At 36.9% G+C, this 20,273-nt stretch overlaps 1 protein-coding gene across 1 annotated transcript in view; it reads left to right on the forward strand.

Moving 5' to 3' along the window:
* Positions 1-20,273, forward strand: part of PHYHIPL (phytanoyl-CoA 2-hydroxylase interacting protein like) — a 90,659-nt gene that overhangs the window by 67,926 nt on the left and 2,460 nt on the right. The window contains exon 4 of the mRNA XM_064594666.1: positions 13,909-14,026. Coding sequence (XP_064450736.1) covers positions 13,909-14,026 — 118 coding nt within the window. The remainder of the gene's footprint in view (positions 1-13,908; positions 14,027-20,273) is intronic.

Here is a 20,273-nt window from a genome sequence, read left to right on the forward strand (position 1 = left end):
TTGTTTCTTAATCTCAAATTCAGTGTAAAACTTCTCCTATAGATATGTTAAATGGATGAAATTTTAATTCTATGTTATTTTGATTTTATCTTCAACCCTTTTTATATATGGAGAAGTTGCTAAGGATTATAACATCCTTGATTGTTAAGGATTTCAGTCTTTGAGAGCAGGAAATAGTATCTCTCATATTTCTTCCGAAGATACTGATTATAAGTTCCACCATTTTATACTGTCAGTTAAACTATGAAACAGTGTTTTCTTATCACAGTTATTGTTGGACTCTTTAAGAAGCTAAATGTGAAAAAATACATTTTGGACTAGATGAAATATGGTATTAATCATAGTTTAGTTATCAGTAATGAAACAGCTAATTTTTATATTGTATTAATAGTAACATTAATAGTGAGTAAAGAATTCTCAATGATATAACTTTTACCTATATTTGATGTGTTATATTGGAGTTAATATATTCCCTCAGTTTTTTCCTGAAATAAAATTCTTCTTTGGAATCTATCTCACGTTTACTTTTCTCTACTGCATTTCGTTCCATTTACTTTTTTTTTAATTTTATTTTATTATGTTATGTTAATCACCATGCATTACATCATTAGTTTTTGATGTAGTGTTCTGTGATTCATTGTTTGCATATAACACCCGGTGCTCCATTCAGTACATGCCCTCTTTAATACCCATCAACAGGCTAACCCATCCCCATACACCCTCCCCTCTAGAACCCTCAGTTTGTTTCTCAGAGTCCAGTCTCTCATAGTTCATCTCCCCCTCTGATTTCCCCCCCCTTCATTTTTCCCTCTCCTGCTTTCTTCTTTTTTTTTTTTTTTTAACATATAATGTGTTATTTGTTTCAGAGTTACAGGTCTGTGATCCAACAGTCTCACACAATTCACAGCACTCACCATAGCACATACCCTCCCCAATGTCTATCACCCAGCCACCCATCCCTCCCACCCCCCACCACTCCAGCAACCCTCAGTTTGTTTCCTGAGATTAAGAATTCCTCATATCAGTGAGATCATATGATACATGTCTTTCTCTGATTGACTTATTTCGCTCAGCATAATACCCTCCAGTTCCATCCACGTCATTGCAAATGGCAAGATTTTGTTCCTTTTGATAGCTGCATAATATTCCATTGTATATATATATACCACATCTTCTTTATCCATTCATCTGTCGATGGAAATCTTGGCTCTTTCCACAGTTTGGATATTGTGGACATTGCTGTTATAAACATCAGGGTGCACGTACCCCTTCGGATCACTATATTTGTATCTTTGGGGTAAATACCCAGTAGTGCAATTGCTGGGTCGTATGGTAGCTCTATTTTCAACTTTTTGAGGAACCTCCATACTGTTTTCCAGAGTGTCTGCACCAGCTTGCATTCAACCAACAGTGTAGGAAGGTCCCCTTTCTCCGCATCCCCACCAACATCTGTCGTTTCCTGACTTGTTAATTTTAGCCATTCTGACTGGTGTGAGGTGGTATCTCATTGAGGTTTTGATTTGGATTTCCCTGATGCCGGGCAATGTTGAGCACTTTTTCATGTGTCTGTTGGCCATTTGGATGTCTTCTGTGGAAAAATGTCTGTTCATGTCTTCTGCCCATTTCTTGATTGGATTCTTTGTTCTTTGGGTGTTGAGTTTGATAAGTTCTTTATAGATTTTGGATACTAGCCCTTTATCTGATATGTCATTTGCAAATATCTTCTCCCATTCTGTCGGTTGTCTTTTGGTTTTGTTGACTGTTTCCTTTGCTGTGCAAAAGCTTTTTATCTTGATGAAGTCCCAATAGTTCATTTTTGCCCTTGCTTCCCTTGCCTTTGGCGATGTTTCTAGGAAGAAGTTGCTGTGGCTGAGGTCAAAGAGGTTGCTTCCTGTGTTCTCCTTTAGGATTTTGATGGACTCCTGTCTCACACTGAGGTCTTTCAACCATTTGGAGTCTATTTTTGTGTGTGGTGTAAGGAAATGGTCCAGTTTCATTCTTCTGCATGTGGCTGTCCAATTTTCCCAACACCATTTGTTGAAGAGACTGTCTTTTTTCCACTGGACATTCTTTCCTGCTTTGTTGAAGATTAGTTGACCATAGAGTGGAGGGTCCATTTCTGGGCTCTCTATTCTGTTCCATTGATCGATGTGTCTGTTTTTGTGCCAGTCCCATACTGTCTTGATGATGACAGTTCTGTAGTAGAGCTTGAAGTCCAGAATTGTGATGCCACCAGCTTTGCTTTTCTTTTTCAACATTCCTCTAGCTATTCAGGGTCTTTTCTGGTTCCATACAAATTTTAGGATTATTTGTTCCATTTCTTTGAAAAAAGTGGATGGTATTTTGATGGGAATTGCATTGAATGTGTAGATTGCTCTAGGTAGCATTGACATCTTCACAATATTTGTTCTTCAAATCCATGAGCGTGGAACATTTTTCCATTCCTTTGTGTCTTCCTCAATTTCTTTCATGAGTACTTTATAGTTTTCTGAGTACAGATTCTTTGCCTCTTTGGGTAGATTTATTCGTGGGTATCTTACGGTTTTGGGAGCAATTATAAATGGGATCGACTCCTTAATTTCTCTTTCTTCTGTCTTGTTGTTGGTGTATAGAAATGCCACTGATTTCTGTGCATTGATTTTTATATACTGTCACTTTACTGAATTCCTGTATGAGTTCTAGCAGTTTTGGGGTGGAGTCTTTAGGGTTTTCCACATAAAGTATCATATCATCTGTAAAGAGTAAGAGTTTGACTACTTTTTTGCCGATTTGGATGCCTTTGATTTCTTTTTGTTGTCTGATTGCTGTGGCTAGGACTTCTAATACTATGTTGAATAGCAGTGGTGTAGTGGACATCCCTGCCATGTTCCTGACCTTAGGGGGAAAGATCTCAGTTTTTCCCCATTGAGACTGATATTTGCTGTGGGTTTTTCATAGATGGCTTTTATGATATTGAGGTATGTACCCTCTATCCCTATACTCTGAAGAGTTTTGATCAAGAAAGAATGCTGTACTTTGTCAAATGCTTTTTCTGCATCTATTGAGAGGATCATATGGTTCTTGTTCTTTCTTTTATTAATATATTTTATCACATTGATTGATTTGTGGATGTTGAACCAACCTCAGAGCCCAGGGATAAATCCCACTTGGTTGTGGTGAATAATCCTTTTAATGTACTGTTGGATCCTATTGGCTAGTATTTTGGTGAGAATTTTTGCATCCATGTTCATCAGGGATGTTGGTCTGTAATTCTCCTTTTTGATGGGGTCTTTGTCTGCTTTTGGGATCAAGGTAATGGTGACCTCATAAAATGAGTTTGGAAGTTTCCTTCCATTTCTACTTTTTGGAGCAGTTTCAGAAGAATAGGTATTAATTCTTCTTTGAATGTTTGGTAGAATTCCCCTGGGAAACCATCTGGCCCTTGTTCGTTGGGAGATTTTTGATGACTGCTTCAATTTCCTTAGTGGTTATAGGTCTGTTCAGGTTTTCTATTTCTTCCTGGTTCAGTTTTGGTAGTTGATACATCTCTAGGAATGCATCCATTTCTTCCAGATTATCTGATTTGCTGGCAAAGAGTTGCTCATAATATGTTCTTATAATTGTTTGTATTTCTTTGGTGTTGGTTGTGATCTCTCCTCTTTCATTCATGATTTTGTTGATTTGGGTCATTTCTCTTTTCTTTTTGATAAGTCTGGCCAGGGGTTTATCATCTTATTAATTTTTTCAAAGAACCAGCTCCTAGTTTTGTTGATCTGTTCTACTGTTCTTTTGGTTTCTATCTCATTGATTTCTGCTCTGATCTTTATTATTTCTCTTCTCCTGCTGGGTTTAGGCTTTATTTGCTGTTTTTTCTCTAGCTCCTTTAGGTGTAGGGTTAGGTTGTGTCATTGAGACTTTTCTTGTTTCTTGAGAAAGGCGTGTATTGCTATATGCTTTCCTCTTAGGACTGCCTTTGCTGCATCCCAAAGATTTTGAACAGTTGTGTTTTCATTTTCATTGGTTTCCATGAATTTTTTAAATTCTTCTTTAATTTCCTGGTTGACCCATTCATTCTTTAGTAGGATGCTCTTTAGCCTCCATGTATTTGAGTTCTTTCTGACTTTCCTCTTGTGATTGAGTTCTAGTTTCAAAGCATTGTGGTCTGAAAATAGGCAGGGAATGATCCCAATCTATTGGTACTGGTTAAGACCTGATTTGTGACCTAGGATGTGATCTATTCTGGAGAATGTTCCATGGGGACTAGAGAAGAATGTGTATTCCGTTGCTTTGGGATAGAATGTTCTGAATATATCTGTGAAGTCCATTTGGTCCAGTGTGTCATTTAAAGTCTTTATTTCCTTGTTGATCTTGTGCTTAGATGATCTGTCCATTTCAGTGAGGGGGGTGTGAAAGTCCCCCACTATTATTGTATTGTTGTCGATGTGTTTTTTTTTCTTTTGTTATTAATTGGCTTATATATTTGGCTAATTTGTCTGATATAAGGATTGCCACCCCATCTTTCTTTTGGTGTCCATTAGCATGGTAAATGGTGTTCCACCCCCTCACTTTCAATCTGGGGGTGTTTGGGGGTCTAAAATGAGTCTTGCAGACAGCATATTGATGGCTCTTGTTTTTTATCCAATCTGATAGCCTGTGTCTTTTGATTGGGGCATTTAACCCATTTACATTCAGGGTAACTATTGAAAGATATGAATTTAGTGCCACTGTATTGCCTGTAAGGTGACTGTTAGTGTATATTGTCTGTGTTCCTTTCTGGTCTATGTTACTTTTAGGCTCTCTCTTTGCTTAGAGGATCCCTTTCAATATTTCTTGTAGGGCTGGTTTTGTGTTTGCAAATTCCTTATTTTTTGTTTGTCTTGGAAGCTTTTTTTTTTTTTTTCTTTTTTTTTTTTTTTTTTAATTTTTTTATTCTTATGTTAATCCCCTTACATTACAACATTAGTTTTAGATGAAGTGTTCCATGATTCATTGTTTGTGCACAACACCCAGTGCTCCATGCAGAATGTGCCCTCCTAAATACCCACCACCAGGCTAACCCATCCTCCCACCCCCCTCCCCTCTAGAACCCTGTTTGTTTTTCAGAGTCCATCGTCTCTCATGGTTCGTCTACCCCTCCGATTTCCCCCGCTTCATTCTTCCCCTCCTGCTACCTTCTTCTTCTTCTTCTTCTTTTTTTTTTCTTAACATATATTGCATTATTTGTTTCAGAGGTACAGATCTGAGATTCAACAGTCTTGCACAATTCACAGCGCTTACCAGAGCACATACACTCCCCAGTGTCTATCACCCAGTCACCCCATCCCTCCCACCCCACCCCCCACTCCAACAACACTCAGTTTGTTTCCTGCGATTAAGAATTCCTCATATCAGTGAGATCATATGATACATGTCTTTCTCTGTTTGACTTATTTCACTCAACATAATACCCTCCAGTTCCATCCACGTTGTTGCAAATGGCAATATCTCATTCCTTTTGATGGCTGCATAATATTCCATTGTATATATATACCACATCTTCTTTATCCATTCATCTGTCGATGGACATCTTGGCTCTTTCCACAGTTTGGCTATTGTGGACATTGCTGCTATAAACATCGGGGTGCACGTACCCCTTCGGATCCCTACTTTTGTATCTTTGGGGTAAATACCCAGTAGTGCAATTGCTGGATCATATGGTAGCTCTATTTTCAACTTTTTGAGGAACCTCCATACAGTTTTCCAGAGTGGCTGCACCAGTTTGCATTCCCACCAACAGTGTAGGAGGGTTCCCCTTTCTCCGCATCCCCGCCAACATCTGTCGTTTCCTGACTTGTTAATTTTAGCCATTCTGACTGGTGTGAGGTGATACCTCATTGAGGTTTTGATTTGGATTTCCCTGATGCCGAGCGATATTGAGCACTTTTTCATGTGTCTGTTGGCCATTTGGATGTCTTCTTTGGAAAAATGTCTGTTCATGTCTTCTGCCCATTTCTTAATTGGATTCTTTGTTCTTTGGGTGTTGAGTTTGATGAGTTCTTTATAGATTTTGGATACTAGCCCTTTATCTGATATGTCATTTGCAAATATCTTCTCCCATTCTGTCGGTTGTCTTTTGGTTTTCTTAACTGTTTCCTTTGCTTTGCAAAAGCTTTTTATCTTGATGAAGTCCCAATAGTTCATTTTTGCCCTTGCTTCCCTTGCCTTTGGCGATGTTTCTAGGAAGAAGTTGCTTCGGCTGAGGTCAAAGAGGTTGTTGCCTGTGTTCTCCTTTAGGATTTTGATGGACTCCTGTCTCACATTGAGGTCTTTCAGCCATTTGGAGTCTATTTTTGTGTGTGGTGTAAGGAAGTGGTCCAGTTTCATTCTTCTGCATGTGTCTATCCAATTTTCCCAACACCATTTGTTGAAGAGACTGTCTTTGTTCCATTGGACATTCTTTCCTGCTTTGTCGAAGATTAGTTGACCATAGAGTTGAGGGTCCATTTCTGGGCTCTCTATTCTGTTCCATTGATCTATGTGTCTGTTTTTGTGCCAGTACCATGCTGTCTTGATGATGACAGCTTTGTAATAGAGCTTGAAGTCCGGAATTGTGATGCCACCGGCTTTGCTTTTCTTTTTCAATATTCCTCTGGCTATGCGGGGTCTTTTCTGGTTCCATACAAATTTTAGGATTATTTGTTCCATTTCTTTGAAAAAAGTGGATGGTATTTTGATGGGGATTGCATTGAATGTGTAGATTGCTCTAGGTAGCATTGACATCTTCACAATATTTGTTCTTCCAATCCATGAGCATGGAACGTTTTTCCATTTCTTTGTGTCTTCCTCAATTTCTTTCATGAGTATTTTATAGTTTTCTGAGTAAAGATCCTTTGTCTCTTTGGTTAGATTTATTCCTAGGTATCTTATGGTTTTGGGTGCAATTGTAAATGGGATCGACTCCTTAATTTCTCTTTCTTCTGTCTTGTTGTTGGTGTATAGGAATGCCACTGACTTCTGTGCATTGATTTTATATCCTGCCACTTTACTGAATTCCTGTATGAGTTCTAGCAGTTTTGGGGTGGAGTCTTTTGGGTTTTCCACATAAAGTATCATATCATCTGCAAAGAGTGAGAGTTTGACTTCTTCTTTGCCAATTTGGATGCCTTTGATTTCTTTTTGTTGTCTGATTGCTGTGGCTAGGACTTCCAATACTATGTTGAATAGCAGTGGTGATAGTGGACATCCCTGCCGCGTTCCTGACCTTAGGGGGAAAGCTCTCAGTTTTTCCCCATTGAGAATAATATTTGCTGTAGGTTTTTCATAGATGGCTTTTATGATATTGAGGTATGTACCCTCTATCCCTATACTCTGAAGAGTTTTGATCAAGAAAGGATGCTGTACTTTGTCAAAAGCTTTTTCTGCATCTATTGAGAGGATCATATGATTCTTGTTCTTTCCTTTGTTAATGTACTGTATCACATTGATTGATTTGCGGATGTTGAACCAACCTTGCAGCCCAGGGATAAATCCCACTTGGTCATGGTGAATAATCCTTTTAATGTACTGTTGGATCCTATTGGCTAGTATTTTGGTGAGAATTTTTGCATCCATGTTCATCAGGGATATTGGTCTGTAATTCTCCTTTTTGATGGGGTCTTTGTCTTGTTTGGGGATCAAGGTAATGCTGGCCTCATAAAATGAGTTTGGAAGTTTTCCTTCCGTTTCGATTTTTTGGAACAGTTTCAGAAGAATAGGTATTAATTCTTCTTGAAATGTTTGGTAGAATTCCCCTGGGAAGCCATCTGGCCCTGGGTTTTTGTTTTTTGGGAGATTTTTGATGACTGCTTCAATTTCCTTAGTGGTTATAGGTCTGTTCAGGTTTTCTATTTCATCCTGGTTCAGTTTTGGTAGTTGATACATCTCTAGGAATGCATCCATCTCTTCCAGGTTATCTAATTTGCTGGCATAGAGTTGCTCATAATATGTTCTTATAATTGTTTGTATTTCTTTGGTGTTGGTTGTGATCTCTCCTCTTTCATTCATGATTTTGTTGATTTGGGTCATTTCTCTTCTCTTTTTGATAAGTCTGGCCAGGGGTTTATCAATCTTGTTAATTCTTTCAAAGAACCAGCTCCTAGTTTCGTTGATCTGTTCTACTGTTCTTTTAGTTTCTATTTCATTGATTTCTGCTCTGATCTTTATGATTTCTCTTCTCCTGCTGGGTTTAGGCTTTATTTGCTGTTCTTTCTCCAGCTCCTTTAGGTGTAGGGTTAGGTTGTGTACTTGAGACCTTTCTTGTTTCTTGAGAAAGGCTTGTATTGCTATATACTTTCCTCTTAGGACTGCCTTTGCTGCATCCCAAAGATTTTGAACAGTTGTGTTTTCATTTTCATTGGTTTCCATGTATTTTTTTAATTCTTCTTTAATTTCCTGGTTGACCCATTCATTCTTCAGTAGGATGCTCTTTAGCCTCCATGTATTTGAGTTCTTTCCGACTTTCCTCTTGGGATTGAGTTCTAGTTTCAAAGCATTGTGGTCTGAAAATAGGCAGGGAATGATCCCAATCTTTTGGTACCGGTTGAGACCTGATTTATGACCTAGGATGTGATCGATTCTGGAGAATGTTCCATGGGCACTAGAGAAGAATGTGTATTCCGTTGCTTTGGGGTGGAATGTTCTGAATATGTCTGTGAAGTCCATTTGGTCCAGTGTGTCATTTAAAGTCTTTATTTCCTTGTTGATCTTTTGCTTAGATGATCTGTCCATTTCAGTGAGGGGGATGTTAAAGTCCCCCACTATTATTGTATTGTTGTTGATGTGTTTCTTTGCTTTTGTTATTAATTGCCTTATATAATTGGCTGCTCCCATGTTAGGGGCATAGATATTTACAATTGTTAGATCTTCTTGTTGGATAGATCCTTTAAGTATGATATAGTGTCCTTCCTCATCTCTTATTACAGTCTTTGGTTTAAAATCTAATTTGTCTGATATAAGGATTGCCACCCCAGCTTTCTTTTGGTGTCCATTAGCATGGTAAATGGTTTTCCACCCCCTCACTTTCAATCTGGGGGTGTCTTTGGGTCTAAAATGAGTCTCTTGCAGACAGCATATCGATGGATCTTGTTTTTTAATCCAGTCTGTTAGCCTGTGTCTTTTGATTGGGGCATTTAGCCCATTTACATTCAAGGTAACTATTGAAAGATAGGAATTTAGTGCCATTGTATTGCCTGTAAGGTGACTGTTACCGTATATTGTCTGTGTTCCTTTCTGGTCTATGTTGCTTTTAGGGTCTCTCTTTGCTTAGAGGACCCCTTTCAAGATTTCCTGTAGGGCTGGTTTTGTGTTTGCAAATTCCTTTAGTTTTTGTTTGTCCTGGAAGCTTTTTATCTCTCCTTCAATTTTCAATGACAGCCTAGCTGGATAGAGTATTCTTGGCTGCATATTTTTCTCATTTAGTGCTCTGAATATATCCTGCCAGTCCTTTCTGGCCTGCCAGGTCTCTGTGGATAGGTCTGTTGCCAATCTAATGTTTCTACCATTGTAGGTTACATATCTCTTCTCCCGAGCTGCTTTCAGGATTTTCTCTTTGTCTCTGAGACTCGTAAGTTTTACTATTAGATGTCGGGGAGTTGACCTATTTTTATTGATTTTGAGAGGGGTTCTCTGTGCTTCCTGGATTTTCATGCCTGTTTCTTTCCCCAAATTAGGGAAGTTCTCTGCTATAATTTGCTCCATTATACCTTCTGCCCCTCTCTCTCTTTCTTCTTCTTCTGGGATCCCAATTATTCTAATGTTGTTTCGTCTTATGGTATCGCTTATCTCTCGAATTCTGCCCTCATGATCCAGTAGTTGTTTATCTCTCTTTTTCTCAGCTTCTTTATTTTCCAGCATTTCATCTTCTATATTACTGATTCTCTCTTCTGCCTCATTTATTCTAGCAGTTAGCGCCCCCAATTTTGATTGCACCTCATTAATAGCCTTTTTGATTTCTACTTGGTTGGATTTTAGCTCTTTTACTTCTCCAGAAAGAGTTTCTCTAATAACTTCCATATTTTTTTCAAGCCCAGCTAGTATCTTTAAAGTGATGATTCTGAACTCTAGATCTGACATCGTACTAATGTCCGTATTGAGTAGGTCCCTGGCAGTCGGTACTGCCTCTTGTTCTTTTTGTTGAGGTGATTTTTTCCGTCTCGTCATTTTGTGCAGAGGAGAACAGATTAATGAGAGAACAAAATGCTAGCAGAGTAACCACGTCCCCAGAAAATATACTCTAAACAAATCAGAAAAGACCTGAAGCAGTGGGATAAGAAGGGGAAAGAGAGAAAATAGAAAAAGAAAAAAAAAAGAAAAAGATAAAGATAAAAAAAAAACAAACAAAACAAAACAACAACAACAAAAGAAAAACCAGAATGTGATCAAATATGATCTATATGGTATATAGATCAGTGCCACACACTAGATTTGGGGTGTGTTTTGGTCTTTTAGAAGAAAGTGTCTCCCAAAATTTTAAAGAAAGAAAAAGATATATGTACAAAAATAAGGGTTGATATGATGAAGGGATAGAAAATGACTGTAAAAATGGAAATTATAAAAAATTTTATAAAAGGAATTGATAAGAAGTTGTTTGAAAAAGAAAGAAGAAGATTTAAAAAAGAAAAAAGAAAAAGAAAAAAAAGGGAGAGGATGTGATCAGGCAGGGGAATAGAAAACACCATATACTAGAGATTTAGGGTATATTTTAATCTGTTAGAAGAAACTATCTCAAAATTTTAAAGAGAGAACAACTTATATATATAAGCCAAAAATATGGGTAACTACTATGAAGGGATAGAATATGACTCTAAAAATGAAAAATAAAAATGTTTTTTTTTTAAAAAAAGGGATTGATAAGATGTTGTTTGAAAAAGGGAAAAAGAAAAATTCAAAAAGAAATAAAAAGACAAAAAGACAGTTAAAAAAAAAAATTAACTTTAAAAGACTAAGGAATCATGGTAAAAAAGCCGTGAATTCTATTTGCAGTATTCCCCTAGCGCTGGAGTTCTGCCGTTCTCATTGATCGGTAAACTTGGTCTTGGCTGGCTGTTCTCGCTGATCTTCTGGGGAGGGGCCTGTTGCCGTGGTTTCCAAATGTCTCTGCCGGAGGCGGAATTGCCCCGCCCTTGCCCCCTCCCGGCTAAGTCATCTGCTCAGGTTTGCTCTCCGGGGCTTTTGTTCCCTGCGAGCTTTCCGTACAGCTTTGGAGGCGGAGCGTGAAAATGGCGGCCTCCCAATCTCCGCCCCAGAGGAGCCGAGAACTCGGGCCCGCTCCTCAGTGCGTCCCCAGAGAAAAGCCGTCAGTCACTCCCGTCTCCCCGGTCTCCGGCTGCACTCCATGCTCAACCGGCCTGTGACCGCGCGTTTCTATCTCTGGCACCCGACCCGGTCTGGAGTCTCCAAACCCAGCAGATCCCTGCGGTGCCCTCCCGCGCGGCTCCTCCCGGGGGAGGAAGGTGAGTCTCCCCGGATCTGCCGCTTGTTGGGTCCCTGCTGGAGGAGCAGTGGCCCGGCTGTGCCGCGGATCACGGTTTATGTCAACCCCGAGCTGAGAGCCCGCGCCTGGGCTCCGCCTCTGCAGCCGGCTTCCCTGCTCCGATACCTGGGAGCTCTGCCGCCCTCAGGCACCCCCGGTCCTTCTGTGACCCCGAGGGTCCTGAGACCACACTGTCCCGGAGGGTTCCACCCCCCGCTTAGCCACCAGAGTGACGTCCCTCGGCGGAGCAGACTTTTAAAAGTTCCGATTTTGTGCTCCGTGGCTCTATCACTTGCCAGAAGCGGCCGACGGAGGCCCCTCCCCCGCCGTCTATCCTCCCGAATATCGCCTCGGATTCACTTCTCCGCACGTCCTACCTTCCAGAAAGTGGTCGCTTTTCTGTTCAGAAAGTTGTTGCTCTTCTTTTCTTTGATCTCCTGTTGGGTTTGTAGGTGTTCAGAATGGTTTGATCCCTATCCAGCTGAATTCCTGAGAGGAGACGAAATCCAGGTCTCCTACTCCTCCGCCATCTTGCTCCCTCTCCTGTCTTGGAAGCTTTTTATCTCTCCTATTTTCGATGACATCTGAGCTGCATATAGTATTCTTGGCTGCATATTTTTCTCATTTAGTGCTCTGAATAGATCCTGCCAGTCCTTTCTGGCCTGCCAGGTCTCTGTGGATAGGTCTGTTGCCAATCTAATGTTTCTACCATTGTAGGTTACAGATCTCTTGTCCTGAGCCACAGTCTTTTTTGATATTGTTTTAATACATGCTATTTTCTATAGGACTGCACTAAACAAAGTCATAGTATTTGTCCAATTAAAAGAGCTTTAATTTACCTGCTAAAATCCCCATTTGACGTTGGGGAAAAGTGTGAAATATTACTTCTTCTTTAGCTTAAGGAAGACCTTTGGCATTTCCAGTTCAGAAATACCTGTCTGTAGATGCATACACATTCACTCTGTTCTATAATCTGTTTAACCATATGAGTACATGTTTTATTTCTATGTGTATTAAGGAAAATCTTGTCTTCTTTCATTTGGAGTGATCACCCTATTGCTCTTTTACTGAACTACATCTCATAATTCTGCTAAGAATGTTATGGGGTAAATAATAAAATGCCAGCTTTTAAATGTGCCACAATAGTTTTCTATAAATTATTTTGCATTTTTAATTTCTATGAGTAAAATATAAAGGGAACTTAAGCTTTTCAAAGCTTATTGTTTCAGATTATCAAAATAATTCAGAGACTTTTATCTAAACTTTATCAATAATCTTTAATCTGTAAATTTTGAGGAAGCTTTTTGTATAAATTGTCTTTTAATCTGTATAATAGCTAATTCACTCCACATTTATTGAGCACATACTGTGTGCTATGTTCTGTGCAAAATATTGACATAAAATAAAATAGAATGCCACCAACTAATCTACTTCTAGTCTTGTCTATGTTAGAGCTAAAACCATGTGCTTGCCCCATAAATCACAGTTGTCTATATATTTATCTATGTATATTTATTTGCAAATTTAGACTGTGAGTTCTTTGAAAGGAAGAATATTCTTTTTGATCTTTTAACCTGATCATCTAATTTTGCATGATGCTTTCTGCATCATCTGTTCTAATCTAAATAAATGTGAGCCAGTGAAGCAGTTAGTAAACAAACTGTGCTGTCGTGAGCAGCTCAACTATGTTGCTTTTATTTGGAATGTCTGATAATCTTTATAGACAAAAATTTTTGCTTAGATTTTGGTAGAGGAGTTTGACAACAGTCCTCAATTTTCAAAACAGAAAGTTGGTGAAAGGATCAAGTTGCTTGGAGAGAAGCTTTAGATTTTCAACAGTCTTGTATACCTGAAAACCATCAACTAAAAACCAGAGACCTAGTCTCTAAATTACTAGCTATATGAACATTTGGCAAATCAAACCGTGGCAAGCCTCAATTTCTGCATCAATAAAATTGCCATATTTAATCTATCTCACCAACCTCGTAGATGTAAAGAGTAAATTAAATGAACATTATTATTGCTACCCTTTTAAATTCAATTTGGTACTGATTGCAGGTTAGAAGCTTCTTTTATTTGACTTATCAGTTGATTCAAGAAAAGCTAGTATGGTGCCAATTGATATTACTTGGGTTATGCCAAGTCTGCATTCCTTACTTAACATTTTTGTTGCAGGATCTTTCATTTCAAAGAGTGAAACAAATGCATGGGTATCCTAAAAAATAATAATAATAAAAAAAAAATAAGCCGTAACAAATACATTTTTTTGTAGAAAGCAAAATGTGCCAAACAAAGACAATGAATTTTTTTTTCAGTGCAATTTCCTATTCACTAAGATAAATTTTCTAAAGGTGAATTTTAATAATTTCCAATTTATTAAACATGTAGTTGATACCTTTGGTAATGTATTTTTAGTAAGAGAATTTTTTTGTTATTTTCAGACTATTCAAAAGTTCATCTAACACAGCTATTGGAGAAGGCCGAAGTGATTGCAGGACGGATGCTTAAATTTTCTGTTTTTTATCGTAACCAACACAAAGACTATTTTGACTATATTCGGTAAGGATAAAAAAATATATACTGATTTGCTTTACTAAATGCCATTCTAAGCTCTAGGCTCAGGTTTTCCTTGAGTCTAGTTCTGTGAAATAGCAATTTTTGTTTTCTTTTCAAAATAGTTAATTATACTCTTTTATTTCCCAGAATAATTGAGTAGAAAAAAATCAGATTATGGGATTTTTTTTTTCACTTTACTTACATCCCTTTCTATAATCATTTGTAATGACAGTTCCTGTCTATTTGAGTGGAAGATCTAAACCCCTCCAGGGTTTAGACTGATGACCATTCATGACAAATTCCTCTACCACCCAATAACTAAACTAAATAATTCTCTTCTTGTGGATTGATTGCTTTAAGATACTGAAAATGGGAGGGGGAGATGTAACTTTCGTGAAATATGGTGAATCAGGTGGGATTTTTCAGGCTTCAGTCTAAGTGATGAGATCTCTTAGCCATTATCTTGGATTATTCATGAGGACAGTCTGCTGTGTTTACTTTTGAATTCTAATGTTCAATTAGTATTTCTAAGATAGCCTGTGTTTACACTGGGAAGCAGTTTCCAAGAATTCAAAAGAAATCCATGCTACAGGTAGTTTTAATACTTAATAATCCTTTTATATTTACAGATGAAAATTTCAGGACAGTAAATAGAGATATATGTTTTTAAAGGCTAAGACTAAGGTTTTTAAAATGATAAATGCTATTTAGTTCTAAAACTTTTATACAGTAATCTCTATAATTTGTCATTTGGTCTCACTTTAAACTTTAAGTTGTAAGGATTATAATGAAAAAAAAAATAGGAAGCTTTGTTGTTATTTGTTTCTTACTTCTCTAGTTTTCTTAAGTCATGATCATGGTTTTAGATTTAAATCAGCTCCAAGCTGTGGAAAATGTAAAGGGAATCGGAGAGAGAAAGATGAATTTAGGCATCTGATTTCATCAAATGAAATACTTTGCAATATCATGGGGTTTTTTTTAATATATATATATTGATGCTACAAACCATAAGGTTGAGTATCTTATAAACACAGAGTTTAGTCCATAATTCTTCTATCTGATAATTATTTACCCTTGAATCTATACATATTTCATGGTGGATGCCATTAACCTAATTTAGACAGTAGAAACAGATATAACACAAATTAATGTATCTGTCAATTGTGAATGGGAATGACCATATATATTTAACAAGAAAGGTTTTCTTTAAGCATAAAATTTGAAAACAAAAAGATCTATTGCTATTTTTTTTACTAAGAAATACATCAATATAATAAATACATCTTTGGTACAAGGTTTAGATTCTTAGAATATTGCCAATGTCTATTTTAGGTGGCCACTGGAGGTCAGTATTTCTCTGATTTTCTCTGCCCTTTGGGTCGAAACTAGCCTATTTTCAGGTCTTTAGATACTAAAATTTGCATCATCTGTTTTCAAAAACTCTTCTAAGAAGAAAAGAAATGATAAAGACTGCCTGGAAAAAGTCATTGTATATATTGTATAATTGATTCCAGTCTACTAGAATGAAAGATATATTTACTAACAAGGAAATTTACCTTTGTTGGAGTTTCCATGACAGTTGTAAAATCCATGTAAATTATATCTTAATACAATATATATAAATAAATATACTTCTCAAGTGTGGGTACAGTTCTTCAAAATTGCTTTTTCAAAACGCTTTATTAAAAAAATAGTAGACATTAGCTTCAATGGACCTTGATTTTTCTTTTTAGGTAATGAATTCTAATCAGGACCCACTTCCTTTATCAGAATCCATTTAAAATGTCAATTTGTTAAGCAAAATGCTTGAATAGAAATGAACCTTTCACTTACCTAACTACAGACTTTCCAAATCATTACAAATTATGAAAAAGCATTAGGTAAATTCTGACTCAATCCATATGGATTGAACTCATTTTGATCTCTTTCTCTAGAGATAAATTTCTAAGTGAATATTGCTTTCCCTTACCCCAGATCAAAATACCACTTTCTCTCTTACTCCTTCAAGTTCACTAGGTAGCCTCACTATCCTTAAAACACCTTTCTAGATCAGAAAGTTTTTTCTTTACCAATCCACTGACAGGTGTAGTAATTCCTGGTGCTTTTAGGTGTTAGATTGTATATCCTCAAAGTTGATGTTTGTCACTAATGCTAATACATTTCTCCTAGTCTCAGTTCCTGTCTCCATATATTCTGCTATTATTATTTCATTAATTGAACTTGTAGATTCATGTTGGACACATATCATATCGATATTTGGTTTTTGTTAATGAGAATGTAACCTTAACAAGGGTAAGAATTTTGACCCAGGACAAGATGGAGTGGAAACATTTCTCCCTATTTTTCCCACTAAGTGTGACTAAAAACTCTGGACTTTATATATAAAAGAAACATGGGAATCTGAAAGGTGGAAGAAGACTGAAAGGTAGAGAGAAGTCAGTTAGGGACCATGGGACTCAAGGGACAATACACTAATGAGTTCCCTGAGTTTTCTTTTTAGCTCTTATATTCTGGACTGAGTTCTGAAGAAGCCAAAAACGGCAAAATGCTGATGGTCATTTTTTACAGTATCTACTGCAAAAGAATGACTAAAAGAAGTTTTTTTGTTTATTTTTTTATTCATCATGATAAGTGTACTCTTCAATCCCCACCCTCTATTTCTCCTATCACCCCACCAACCTCTCTTCTGGTAGCCATAAGTTTGTTCTCTATAGTTAAGAATCTGTTTCTTAGTTTGTCTTTTTTTTTTTTCCTTTGCTCATTTGTTTTGTTTCTTAAATTCCACATACGCGTGAAATCATATGCTATTTGTCTTTCTCTGACTGACTTATTTCACTTAGCATTATACTCTCTAGCTTTATCCATGTTGTTGCAAATAGTAAGATTTCATGCTTTTCTTTGGCTGAATAATATGCTACATCTTCTTTATCCATTCACCAGTCAATGGACACTTGAGCTGCTTCCATAATTCAGTGATTATAAATAATGCTGCAGTAAACAGGGGTGCTTGTATCCCTTTGAATCAGGGTTTTGTATTATTTGGGTAAATATCCAATAGTGCAATTCCTGGATAATAGGGTAGATCTATTTTATCTACCAGTTTTATTTACCAGTTTGCAATCCCACCAAAAGTGCAAGAGTATTCCTTTTTCTCCACATCCTCGCCAACACTTGTTTCTCGTGTTGTTGATTTTAGTCATTCTGACAGGTGTGAGGTGATATCTCATTGTAGCTTTGATTTGCATTTACCTGTTGATTAGTGATGTTGAGCATCTTTTCATGTGTTTGTTGGCCATCTGGATGCCTTCTTTGGAGAAATGTCTGTTCATTTCTTCTGCCCATTTTTAATTGGATTATTTGGGTTTTTTGGTATTGAGTTGTAGAAGTTGCTTATATATTTTGGATACTAATCCTTCATTAGATAATGTCATTTGCAAATATTTTCTCCCATTTCATAGGTTGCCTGGTCATTTTGTTGATTGTTCCCTTCACTGCAGAAGCTTTTTATTTTGATGTAATCCCAATAGTTTGTTTTTGCTTTTATTTCCCTTGCCTCAGGAGACATTTCTGGAAAAATGTTTCTATGACTAATATCAGAGAAATTACTGCCTGTGCTCTCTTCTAGGACTTTTATGGTTTCAGGTCTCACATTTAGGTCTTTAATCCATTTTGAGTTTACTTTTGTGTATGGTGTAAGAAAGTGGTCCAGTTTTATTCTTTTGCATGTAGTTTCTCATGGATATTCTTTCTTCCTTTGTCAAAAATAAGATTAACTGTGGGTTTATTATTGGGTTTTCTATTCTGTTCCGTTGATCTCCATGTCTATTTTTGTGCCAGTCCCATACTGTTTTAATTACTACCACTTTGTAATATAACTTGAAATCTGAAATTGTGATACCTCCAGCTTTGTTTTTCTTTTCCAAGATTGCTTCAGCTATTCAAGGTCTTTTGTGGTTCCATACAAATTTTGGGATTGTTTGTTATAGTTTTGTGACAAATGCTAATGCTATTTTGATAGGGATTGTATTAAATGTGTAGATCACTTTGGGTAGTATAGACATTTTAACAATAGTTGTTCTTCCAACTCATAAGCATGGCATGTCTTTCCATTTCTTTGTGTCATCTTGAATTTTTTTCATCATTGTTTTATAGTTTTTGGAGTACAGGTCTTTCACCTCTTTGGCTGAGTTTATACCTAGATATTTTATTGGTTTTGGTGCATTTGTAAATGCGATTGTTTTCTTAATTTCTCTTTCTGCTACTTCATTATTAGTGTATAGGAATCCAATGGATTTCTATACCTTGATTTTGTATCCTGTAACTTTCCTGAATTCATTTATCAGTTCTAGTAGTTTTTCGGTGGAGTCTTTAGGGTTTCTATATATAGTATCATGTCATCTGCATACAGTAAGAGATTTACTTCTTCCTTACCAATTTGGATACATTTTCTTTCTTTATGTTGTTTGATTGCTGTGGCTAGGACATCTAGTACTACATTGAATAAAAGTGGTGAGAGTGGATATCTTTGTCTTGTTCCTGACCTTAGGGGAAAAACTCTGAGATTTTCCCCATTGAGTACGATGTTGTCTGTGGGTTTTTCATATAAGGTCTTTGTTATGTTGAGGTATGTTTCCTCTAAATCTACTTTGTTGACAGTTTTACCATGAATGGATGTTGTACCTTGTCAAATGTTTTTTCTGCATCTGTTGAAATGATCATATGGTTCTTATCCTTTCTTCTGTTGATGTGATATATCATGTTGATTGGTTTGTGAATATTGAACCACTCTTGCATCTTGGGAATAAATCCCATTTGACTGTGGTGTATGATTTTTTTTAATGTATTATTGGTTTGCTAATATTTTGTTGAGGATTTTTGCATCTATATTCATGAGTGATGTTGGCCTGTCATTCTCTTTTTTCATGGTGTCTTTATCTGGTTTTGGTATCAGTGTGATACTGGCCTCATAGAATGAATTTGTAAGTTTTCCTTCCTCTTGTATTTTTTGGAATAGTTTGATAAGAATTGGTATTAACTCTTCTCTAAATGTTTAGTAGAACTTACCTGTGAAGCTGTCTGGTCCTGGACTTTTGTTTTTTGAGAGTTTTTTTGATTACCAGTTCATCCTCATTGCTGACAACTGATCTGTTCAAATTCTCTATTTCTTCCTGCTTTAGTTTTGGTAGATTATAGGTTTCCAGGAATTTATTCATTTCTTCCAAGTTATCCAGTTTTATTGGTATTTAGGATCTGTTAAAGTTGTTTGTATTTCTGTAGTGTTTATTATTTCTCCTCCTTCATTAGTAATTTTGTGCATTTGGGTCCTCTCTCTCCTGCTCTTTTTTTTTTTTAAAGAGTTTTATCAATTTTGTTGATCTTTGGTTTTATTGTTATTTTAGCTTCTATATCATTTATTTCTACTCTGATCTTTATTATTTCCTTCCTTTCCTGGGTTTGGATTTTGTTTGTTCTTCTTTTTCTAGCTCCTTTAGGTGTAAAGTAAGATTGAGATTTTTTCTTGCTTCTTGAGGTAGGCCTGTATAAACTTCCACCTTAGAACCTCTTTTGCTGCATCCCAAAGATTTTGGACCATTGTGTTTTCTAAAAGAAGTTTTTGAAAAAAGGAAGAGAATGATACTAGAAGGAATTTTGGAACATTAGGAGGAAAGAAGAAGAATAAGGATAAAAATATGGGGTCCAATCCAGAATATTCATACATCTCTTATTTATCTAGTGTCCTCTAATATGTGAGTTGCTTGGTCTTTCCTTGAAGCTGCATTTTTAATAAGCTTCCTTGGTAGTTCTTAGGCACTAGAATTTGAGACTCATTGTTGTTCTAAAGTTAGGGGAGACCCTGGGCATACCTCACCGACCCACAGGCTCTTTTGGAAGCATGCTGACTGGGAGAAGCTTCTCATGCCTGTGTGGTAAGTTGTAATTTTCATCCCAGGTCATGGTGGTCAAGGACCCAGCAAGAAAGGGAAGTCACACTTAGTGGGAGTTCTGGAGAAAATGTGACAAAAGCATCATTCATAAAGGTATAGACAGGGTTAAGTCAACTAATAAGGGATGCTAAAGCAACCAGGAACTATCAAGAGTTGAAAGGTTTTACTACTCTTGGGAAGGGGAATGGAAGACACCCAATAGGAGAAGTAGTCAGAGACGTATAGTACATACGAATCCAGCCACACCAGAACCACAAGGCTCTGAAGCATGGAGGAAGTAGAAGACAGCACACTCAAGGCTTTAC

This window comes from Mirounga angustirostris, unplaced genomic scaffold, assembly GCF_029215605.1.
Source record: "Mirounga angustirostris isolate CCGP_5_RB_7025 unplaced genomic scaffold, mMirAng1.0.hap1 SCAF_6, whole genome shotgun sequence".
Classification (NCBI taxonomy): domain Eukaryota; kingdom Metazoa; phylum Chordata; class Mammalia; order Carnivora; family Phocidae; genus Mirounga; species Mirounga angustirostris.